Source organism: Salmo salar, chromosome ssa14 (genome assembly GCF_905237065.1).
Source record: "Salmo salar chromosome ssa14, Ssal_v3.1, whole genome shotgun sequence".
Classification (NCBI taxonomy): Eukaryota; Metazoa; Chordata; class Actinopteri; order Salmoniformes; family Salmonidae; genus Salmo; species Salmo salar.
Window position 1 is genome coordinate 30,724,994 of NC_059455.1, and position 10,986 is coordinate 30,735,979.

The window sequence follows — 10,986 nt, forward strand, 5'->3', positions numbered from 1 at the left end:
TTTAAACCTGTAAGTATGTCCACAATAAACACCTCTTTATTCCATCTGATTCCTTATAGGAGAGAACTGTAACGATCAGAAGACAGACGATTGGAGGTTTTGGCTTGAGCATTAAGGTAATTTAGATCTCCATTGATTAGCCCGTTTCTGCCTATTCTATCATTGAATTTACTGTTACCTAATGCCATTGATCTTTTAAAGCCACAATTGATATATCAACAGTAGACTAATGGAGTATCGTATTGGGGAAGACACAACAGTTTTTCAATTTCTTTCCTCTGTTTCTTTCCTTCAAATGTTTGTGCAACAAACTACATAACTATATAATTCACCCCCTAGGGAGGCGCAGAACACAAAATCCCTGTTGTGATATCAAAAATATCAAAAGAGCAAAAAGGTAAGCTTTCTTTTTTTAGTTTTTTAGTTGTTTCCATTTCACTATGAAATATGAATCGTGGTTTATTTACCCAAACGTAATAATATATAATATATTGTCTGCAGCTGAACTGTCTGGGCTGCTGTTTATTGGAGATGGGATCCTCCAGGTAAGGGATGGTGATGAGTATTTTGACAGTTTCTTCTGTCTTGGGTTATTCAGTATTTGTACTACAGGTATGTCTGATCAAATTCCAACTCCTTCACACTTTGTGGATGGATCACAATATGATATATTAGTTCACTGAGCCACCTCATATCATGCATATCATCAATTTAATGGATTGGATATTATTGTTACTAACAATAAGACTGATTGTTTTTAGATAAATGGAATAAATGTTCGAAGCTATCGCCACGAGGAAGCGGTAAGCAGCTGCCAACTTAATATTTTATATTTCCCTGAAGCTGCAAACACTTGCAACACCACCTTATCTTGTTTAACTTTTTGGACCTTATCTTTGGGACATGTAAGAGGAGTTTTACGCCTTTTCCAATTTGTGTGTATCAACCTCCCAAATGTGTGAGGCTGCATAAATCTCCCAGGTTTTTAGCCGATATCTAATCTACTTGTTCTAAGAAGGGAATTTGTACTACATCCATCATCCAAGTACGTGGTTGAAATGAGGAACAGACTTAGAAGTCCTATGGCAGTATTATAAATTCACCAAACTTTTCTTTACAGGTGCAGGTTTTGCGAAACGCCGGAGAGGAAGTCACTCTGACTGTGTCTTTCTTGAAGAAGACACCTGCTTTTCTTAAACTGCCCCTCTGTGAAGACTGCACATGTACGTGCATCTTACAAACCTCCAAAGAAATATCAGAGCTGAAATTGTATGTTATTTTCAGTAAGGATATGATGAGAGAAAAAAACACAAGATTGGAGAAAAAAACTCCATCTACACATGGAATATATGATGATTCGTGCATTGACTATTATTTGTCTCTGGTATAATTAGCTCTGAAAAAGAGGTGGGAAGAAAAGTTGATTTGAATATAGTTTTTACCTGAAATAGAGCTAGACATAAAAGTTCTGGATATTGTACCAAGGCTAAAGAAGATATGATATGACTTCCAAATGACTGAATAAATAACTTCTGAATGTCATTCTTCTCCCAGGTGTTCCAAGTGACCAGAGCAGTGGAACGTCCTCCCCTCTGTGCGACAGTGGCTTACACTTGAACTACCATCCTAACAATACGGTACAGTTTAGCATTCTTAACCCAACCCCACTTTGAGGCTGATCTCCTTTCTGTATAACTCTCAGCCATATCTGTCTCTCCGCAACTCTTGTAACAATGCCAGTAGGCTGTTGTTATTCCGCAGTGGCATTCACAGGCAGATGGTGACAGTCAGGGTGCTCTAACTCTTTGTCACTCTTTCTCTGGGCCAGAGGAAAAAAACAACGTATTCAGTAGTTGAACTATGGCTTGCACTTATACAGCTTCTGCTGCATCTACATCTACCTGTATGAATCATGAACAGGCCTGGGCTATTGACGTATTAGAAAAACCATGGGAGATACTATATGAAGAACTAAACTAAGAGGTGTTCTCTTCTTTCTGTGTGTTTAAACCCCTCTAGGACTCACTGTCCTGCTCATCTTGGCCCACGTCCCCTGGGCTCCGCTGGGAGAAGAGATGGATGGACCTGCGCCTTATTCCTCTCCTCCACTCCCGTCTGTCACAGCACATCCCAGGCTCTGACGTCTGCAGGTAAGCTCAGCGCTGGGCTGCGGCAGGGGGACTGGGGAATGTTTGTTGTCAAAACACAGCCAGGGGCCATTCTCTGTCACTACTGCTGAAGGTTCAGTGGCCCCTGTGCCTCGGCTATTTGAGAGGGGTCTGCTGGCGAGGGACTTTGGGGGCTCGGCGTTAGGATGACTTGTCTCCTGTAAATACCTTGGGACTATTCAAATGGAGAGGTCAGCCACTGGCAGTTACAGTGCCTTCGGAAAGTATTCAGACCTCTTGACTTTTTCCACATGTTCTTCTAAAATTGATTCAATAGTTTTTTTCCCAAACATAAATATACACACAATACGACATAATAACAAAGCAAAACCTGGTTTGCTGCACAGCTATTTTCAGGTCTCTCCTGAGATGTTCGATCTGGTTCAAGTCCGAGCTCTGGTTGGGCCACTCAAGGACATTCAGAGACTTGTCCCGAAGCCACTCCTGTGTTGTCGTGGCTGTGTGCTTAGGGTCGTTTTCCTGTTGGAAGGTGAACCTTCGCCCCAGTCTGAGGTCCTGAGCGCTCCAGAGCAGGTTTTCATCATGGATCTCTCTGTACTTTGCTCCGTTAATCTTTGCCTCAATCCTGACTAGTCTCCCAGTCCCTGCCGCTGAAAAACATCCCCACAGCATGATACTGCCACCACCATGCTTCACCGTAGGGATGGTGCCTGGTTTCCTCCATACTTGATGCTTGGCATTCAGGCCAAAGAGTTCAATCTTGGTTTCATCAGACCAGAGAATCTTGTTTCTCATGGTTTGAGAGTCCTTTAGGTGCCTTTCGGCAAACTCCAAGCGGGCTGTCATGTGCCTTTTACTGAGGAGTGGCTTCCGTCTGGCCACTCTACCATAAAGGCCTGATTGGTGGAGTGCTGCAGAGATGGTTGTCCTTCTGGAAGGTTCTCCCATCTCCACAGAGGAACTCTGGAGCTTTGTCAGAGTGGTCATCGGGTTCTGTGTCACCTCCCTGACCAAGGCCGTTCTCCCGATTGCTCAGTTTGGCCGGGCGGCCAGCTCTAGGAACAGTCTTGGTGGATCCAAACTTCTTCCATTTAAGAATGATGGAATGATGGAGTACCTTCAATGCTGCAGAAGTGTTTTGGTACCCTTCCCCAGATGTGTGCCTCGACACAATCCAGTCTCGGAGCTCTACGGACAGTTCCTTTGACCTCATGGCTTGGTTTCTGCTCTGACGTACTGTCAACTGTGAGACCTTATATAGACAGGCGTGTGCCTTTCCAAATCATGTCCAATTAATTTAATTTACTACAGGTGGACTCAAATCAAGTTGTAGAAACATCTCAAGGATGATCAGTGGAAACAGGATGCATCTGAGCTCAATTTCGAGTCTCATAGCAAAGGGTCTGAATACTTATGTAAATAAGGTATTTCTGTTTTTTGTTTTTAATAAATGTGCACACATTTTTTAAAACCCTGTTTTTGCTTTGTCATAATGGGGTATAGTGTGTAGGTTGCTGATGAAATTGTTTTATTTAATCCATTTTAGAATAAGGCTGTAGCGTAACAAAATGTGGAAAAAGTCAAGGGGTCTGAATACTTTCCAAAGGCACTATAAGACAGTGATTCCTCCATTTGTTGCAAAGCTTGCTTGGCTGTTACTTATTTCTCTTGAATAGAAATTGAGAGTGCATGGGTTATGATTAATATATGGACAGACAAGCTGTTTGCCTGACTAAGGATAAAACAATTTTGAGATATGCCTTGTTCATATTGATATCGATGTTAATATCATACTGAATTGGTGCCAACCACTACTAAAAAGTATATTTGTCTGATTCTGATTTCTAAAGGAAACATGCATTTCAAGTCATAGCTGTGGATGGGGTTTGCAGTGGGGTTATCACATGCCCCACTGCTGAAGACTGCCTAGATTGGCTCCAAGCAATAGCAGCCAATATATCAGCTCTCACCAAGCACAATGTGAGTACAATCAAACTAAATGGATGTGCTTCTTAGGCAAAAACATGAGTAAGATAGATTCGATTTTAGGTCGATTTTCCATAGTCTTAAACAGCCACGGGTTCGGTTTTGATGAAAAATGTAATAGAACACTGTATTACTACACTCATAAGGCTTGAGCGTGGCTGTTAAGGTGATTGAGTATCTACACACAGTAGTTAACCTATAACAGTTTATGATCTTGTCAGTTTTCATTAAGGTTTCACACAGCTAACTATCATTAAATGTGTCAGATGTATCATATAAGTCATATACTTATGAATGTCTTTTCATGCTATCAGTGTTGGTGCTTGGAGGCAGTTACTACATACACTTACATCCCTCATGCTAACCAATACACTTGTATTAGCTATAATTCATAATAATGCATTATGTAATCTCATCCTCTCATCCTCAGAGGTGGTAAGCAAATTAAAAGTAACTCAGGAGATAGCGACTGTGTACTATGCTCCATTTCTCTTTGAATGTCTTTGAAAAAGCTTTCTCTGGCTGGATGTGTTAAACAAGTTAGTGCTTTGTGTTACTTCCAGATGGATAGTGCTCAACAAACAGGGGAAGGCAGTTCTGTATCTTACTGCATGGACCATCCTCAATTTGTATCCTCCAGACATTAAGCAAATATACGTTTAGTTTTTTAGTGTTGCTATCTCTTAGCAGCACAGTTGATTTTTCCAAATGCATAACATGTTGGCCGTTAGTGTTTAATGATTAAGTGGACCTGGCAAAGACCAGATCAGGAAGTAAAGCTAAAAGCTAGCCTGGCTGTCGCTCGCTAACGCTAAGTCCCACTCAGATAAATCTTCATTCTGGACTCGGTGGGTGGTTGGAGCACTGCTGAGAGAGGGGTTAGGAATGTAGCTAGTAAAGAGCATCTCAACACCTAGCATAGTATTAGCAACCTCTGAGAAATGTAATTATAATGCAGCCTGAGGGCAGTGTGAGGGAGACCAGCGTCTCTAGGGGGCGAATGTGGAGTGGAATAAGTGAGGGGTCACATTGAGCATAATAATGATGAGTCACTGTCAATACTGCACTGTGTGGAGGTGAGGGTTTTCTGGCTGCCGCCACATCGCTCATCCCTTACTGTACCAAGATGCATGAAAGAGGTTGTTACCCAGATATGATTACAGTGCATTCGGAAAGTATTCAGACCCCTTGACTTTTTCCACATGTTGTTACTGTTACAGCCTTTATAAAAAAAAATGTTTCATCAATCCACACACAATACCCCATAATGCTAAAGCCAAAACAGGTTTTAAGAAATTTTAGCAACAATAAAAAAAATTAAACTGAAATATCACATTTACATAAGTATTCAGACCCTTTACTCAGTACTTTGTTGATGCACCTTTGGCAACGATTACAGCCTTGAGTCTTCTTGGGTAGGACGCTATAAGCTTGGCACACCTGTATTTGGGGAGTTTCTCCCATTCTTCTGTGCATATCCTCTGAAGCTATGTCAGGTTGGATGGGCAGCGTCGCTGCACAACTATTTTCAGGTCTCACCAGAAATGTTAGATCGGGTTCAAGTCCGGGCTCAAAGCTATTTAGAGACTTGTCCCGAAGCCACTCCAGCATTTTCTTGGCTGTGTGCTTAGGGTCGTTGTCCTGTTTGAAGGTGAACCTTCGGCCCGGTCTGAGGTCCTGAGCGCTCTAGAGCAGGTTTTCATCAAGGATCTCTCTGTACTTTGATCCGTTCATCTTTCCATCGATCCTGACTCATCTCCCGGTCCCTGCAGATGTAAAACATCCCCACACCATGCTTCACCGTAGGGATGGTGCCACGTTTCCTCCAGATGTGACGCTTGGCATTCAGGCCAAAGAGTTCAATCTTGGTTTTATCAGACCAGAGAATCTTGTTTCTAATGTTCTGAGACTTTTTTAGGTGCCTTTTGGGAAACACCAAGCAGGCTGTCATGTGCCTTTTACTGAAGAGTGGTTTCCGTCTGACCACTCTACCATAAAGTCCTGATTGGTGGGGTGCTGCAGAGATGGTTGTCCTTCTGGAAGGTTCTCCCATCTCCACAGAGAAACTCTGGTTCTCTGTCAGAGTGACCATCAGGTTCTTGGTCACCTCCCTGACCAAGACCCTTCTCCCCCGATTGCTCAGTTTGGCTGGGCAGCCAGGTCTAGATAGAGTCTTAGTGGTTCCAAACTTCTTCCATTTAAGAATGATGGAGGCCACTGTGTTCTTGCGGGCCTTCAATGTTGCAGAAATATTTTGGTTCCCTTCCCCAGATCTGTGCCTCGACATAATCCTGTCTCGGAGCTCTACGGACAATTCCTTCCACCTCATGGCTTGGTTTTTGCTCTGACATGCACTGTCAACTCTGGGACCTTATATAGACAGGTGTGTGCCTTTCCAAATCATGTCTAATCAATTGAATTTACCACAGGTGGACTCCAATCAAGTTGTAGAAACATTTCAATGATGATCAATGGAAATAGGATGCACCTGAGCTCAATTTTGAGGCTCACAACAAAGGGTCTGAATGATTATGTAAATAAGATATTTCAGTTTGTTTTTCAACAAATTTGCCAAATTTTTAAAAACCTCAGACTGGGGGGGGGGTTCACCTTCCAACAGGACAACAACCCTAAGCACACAGCCAAGAAAACACAGGAGTGGCTTCGGGATAAGTCTCTGAATCCCCATGAATGGCCCAGCCAGAGCCCGGACTTGAACCTGATCGAACATCTCTGCAGAGACCTGAAAATAGCTGTGCAGCAACGCTCCCCATCCAACCTGACAGAGCTTGAGAGGATCTGCAGAGAATGGGAGAAACTCCCCAAATACAGGTGTAACAAGCTTGTAGCGTCATACCCAAGAAGACTCGAGGGTATAATTGCTGCCAAAGGTACATCAACAAGGTACTGAGAGAAGGGTCTGAATACTTGTAATGTGATATTTCAGTTTTTTTTTTTTTTATACATTCGCTACAATTTCTAATAACCAGTTTTTGCGTTTTAATTATGGGGTACTGTGTGTAGATTGATGAGGATTTTTTATTTATTTAATCCATTTTAGAATAAGGCTGTAACATAACAAAATGTGTAAAAGGGAAAGGGGTCTGAATACTTTCCGAATGTGCTGTATGTGGTATTCTGATCCAGAACTCAGCTCATGTACAGTCCGGTAATAAAAGGCTTCTTTCCATAACATTGAAAAAAGAAACATTGGTCCCTATACTGGATCACTGTTAAAATGTACAATTTTGGAAATGAGACACTGTGGAAATGTAAATGTAATAGCTACACTTTGTGTGGAAGCTGGCCTGGTATAATTTTGTTCTCTCTCTATTCCTTGGAGAGGGTTCTACTTATAGCGTGGTGTGAATTAGGAGGTGCTGATACCTGGGTTATACTATTACAAACCATTGCAAATGCGTTATCTGTGCGAGATTGAGCTTGCCTGGCTTCATGGGCCAATAGACTAGTCCCAAAACTTTAAATCCCACCCACCTGGCGCTCTAGGCAGGCTAGAGCAAACACTCAAAGTATTGGAAAGATTTTAAGTTAGTTTTACTTGCATTTAAGAGCAGTTGGATGCCACGGAAGGAGAGTTGTATGGCATTGAAGCTCGTCTGGAGGTTAGTTAACACAGTGTCCAAAGAAGGGCCAGAGGTATACAGAATGGTGTTGTCTGCGTAGAGGTGGATCAAAGAATCACCAGCAGCAAGAGCGACATCCTTGATGTATACGGAGAAGAGAGTCGGCCCGAGAATTGAACCCTGTGGCACCCCCATAGAGACAGCCAGAGGTCCGGACAACAGGCCCTCCGATTTGACACACTGAACTCTATCAGAGAAGTAGTTTGTGAACCAGGTTGGAGTCATTAAAACTCGTTTTTCAACCACTCCACACATTTCTTGTTAACAAACTATAGTTTTGGCAAGTCAGTTAGGACATCTACTTTGTGCATGACACAAGTAATTTTTCCAACAATTGTTTACAGACAGATTATTTCACTGATAATTCACTGTATCACAATTCCAGTGGGTCAGAAGTTTACATACACTAAGTTGACTGTGCCTTTAAACAGCTTGGAAAATTCCAGAAAATGATGTCATGGCTTTAGAAGCTTCTGATAGGCTAATTGACATCATTTGAGTCAATTGGAGGTTGACTCCAATTGTTGTTATTCTGTCTTCCACTGTTCAAATAAACCTACCATTAAAATTATAGACTGATCCTTTCTTTGTCAGTGGGCAAACGTACAAAATCAGCAGGGGATCAAATACTTTTTTCCCCCACTGGAGCTGTGGATTTATTTCAAGCCCAACGTTCAAACTCAGTGCCTCTGTGCTTGACATCATGGTTAAAAAAAAAAATCAGCCAAGATTGTAGACCTCCACAAGCCTGGTTCATCCTTGGGAGCAATTTCCAAACGCCTGAAGGTACCACGTTCATCTGTACAAACAATAGTACGCATACTGCTCAGGAAGGAGATGCGTTCTGTCTCCTAGAGATTAACGTACTTTGGTGCGAAAAGTGCAAATCAATCCCAGAACAACAGCAAAGGACCTCGTGAAGATGCAGGAAACAGGTACAAAAGTATCTAAATCCACAGTAAAACAAGTCCTATATCGACATAACCTGAAAGGCCGCTCAGCAAGGAAGAAGCCACTGCTCCAAAACCGCGATAAATCCAGACTACAGTTTGCAACTGCACATGGGGACAAAGATCGTACTATTTGGAGAAATGTCCTCTGGTCTGATGAAACAAAAATGGAATTGTTTGGCCATAATGACCATCGTTATGTTTGGAGGAAAGAGGGGGACGCTTGCAGGCCGAAGAACACCATCCCAACCGTGAAACATTCGGGTGGCAGCATCATGTTGTGGGGGTGCTTTGCTGCAGGAGGGACTGGTGCACTTCACAAAATAGATGGCATCATGAGGTAGGAAAATTATGTTGATATATTGAAGCAACGTCTCAAGACATCGGTCAGGAAGTCAAAGCTTGGTCGCAAATGGGTCTTCCAAATGGACAATGATCCCAAGCATACTTCCAAAGTTGTGGCAAAATGGCTTAAGGACAACAAAGTCAAAGTATTTGAGTGGCCATCACAAAGCCCTGACCTCAATCATATAGAAAATGTGTGGGCAGAACTGAAAAAGCGTGTGCGAGCAAGGAGTCCTACAAACCTGACTCAGTTACACCAGCTCTATCAGGAGGAATGGGCCAAAATTCACCAAACTTATTGTGGGAAGCTTGTGGAAGGCTACCCAAAACGTTTGATCCAAGTTAAACAATTTAAAGGCAATGCTACCAAATACTAATTGAGTGTATGTAAACTTCTGACCCACTGGGAATGTGATGAAAGAAATAAAATCTGAAATAAATCATTCTCTGTACTATTATTCTGACATTTCACATTCTTAAAATAAATTGGTGATCCTAACTGACCTAAGACAGGGAATTTTACTATGATTAAATGTCAGGAATTGTGAAAAACTGAGTTTAAATGTATTTGGCTAAGGTGTATGTAAACTTCCAACTTCAACTGTATATGTTTTTGCTGTTTGTTCTTTGTTATAGAGCCAACCAAATTGGAGAAGTGGTTTGTCCATACATCTTTTTGGATAGATAACTCTTCGTGTTGTTGTTTGTTTAGAGTTTTCCAATTTTCCCAGAAGTGGTTAGATTCTATGGATTTTTTAATTACTTTGAGTTGATTTCTGACGTGTTGTTCCTTCTTTTTCCATTGTGTATTTCTGTATTGTTTTAGTGATTCACCATAGTGAAGGCGTAGGCTCAGGTTTTCTGGGTCTCTATGTTTTTGGTTGGATTGATTTCTCAATTTCTTTCTTAGGTTTTTGCATTCTTCATCAAACCATTTGTCATTGTTGTTAATTTTCTTAGGTTGTCTGCCTGAAAATTTTACATTTGATAGGGAAGTTGAGAGGTCAAATTTCCTGTTTAGGTTTTCTACTTCACTATTACAGTGCAACCTTTTGTCCAGGAAATTGTCGAGAAGGGATTGAATTTGTTGTTGCCTAATTGTTTTTTGGTAGATTTCCATACTATTTTCCTTCCATCTATAGCATTTCATAATATTATTCATTTCCTTTGGCTTTGATGCCTCATGATTGAGCATAGCTCTGTTCAAGTAGAGTGGGATTTTTCTGTGATCTGATAGGGGTGTCAGTGGACTGACTGTGAACGCTCTAATAGACTCTGGGTTGAGGTCAGTGATAAAGTAATCTAAAGTACTACTGCCAAGAGATGAGCTATATGTGTACCTACCATAGGAGTCCCCTCAAGGCTTACCATTGACTATGTACATACTCAGCGTCCGACAGAGCTGCAGGAGTTGTGACCCGTTGTTGTTGGTTATGTTGTCATAGTTGTGTCTAGGGGGCATATGGGGGAGGGAATGCTGTCACCTCCAGATAGGTGTTTGTCCCCCTGTGTACTGAGGATGTCGGGTTCTTGTCCAGTTCTGGCATTTAGGTCACCACAGACTAGTACATGTCCCTGGGCCTGGAAATGGTTGATCTCCCCCTCTATGATGGAGAAGCTGTCATTGTTAAAGTATGGGGATTCTATTGGGGGGATATAGGTAGCACAATGAGGACATTTTTCTCTGTTGAGATAATTTCATTAGTAATTTCTAGCCAGATGTAAGATGTTCCTGTTTTGACTAATTTAATAGAGTGGGTTAGGTCTGCTCTATACCAAATGAGCATACCCCCTGAGTCTCTTCCCTGTTTCACACCTGTCAGTTTGGTGGATGGAACTACCAGCTCTCTGTAACCTAGAGGGCAACCAGTGAGTCCGTCTCCTTTATACCATGTTTCTTGTAGGATGACAATGTCTGTATTTCCAATTTCT

The 10,986-nt window shown here is 41.9% G+C and overlaps 1 protein-coding gene across 1 annotated transcript in view; it reads left to right on the forward strand.

The window, feature by feature from the left end:
- Positions 1 to 10,986, forward strand: part of LOC106569124 (gamma-1-syntrophin) — a 39,750-nt gene that overhangs the window by 18,306 nt on the left and 10,458 nt on the right. The window contains exons 5-12 of the mRNA XM_045694193.1: positions 60 to 116; positions 340 to 397; positions 502 to 545; positions 762 to 803; positions 1,121 to 1,223; positions 1,555 to 1,637; positions 2,020 to 2,150; positions 3,980 to 4,109. Of these exons, the coding sequence (XP_045550149.1) occupies positions 60 to 116; positions 340 to 397; positions 502 to 545; positions 762 to 803; positions 1,121 to 1,223; positions 1,555 to 1,637; positions 2,020 to 2,150; positions 3,980 to 4,109 (648 nt within the window). The remainder of the gene's footprint in view (positions 1 to 59; positions 117 to 339; positions 398 to 501; positions 546 to 761; positions 804 to 1,120; positions 1,224 to 1,554; positions 1,638 to 2,019; positions 2,151 to 3,979; positions 4,110 to 10,986) is intronic.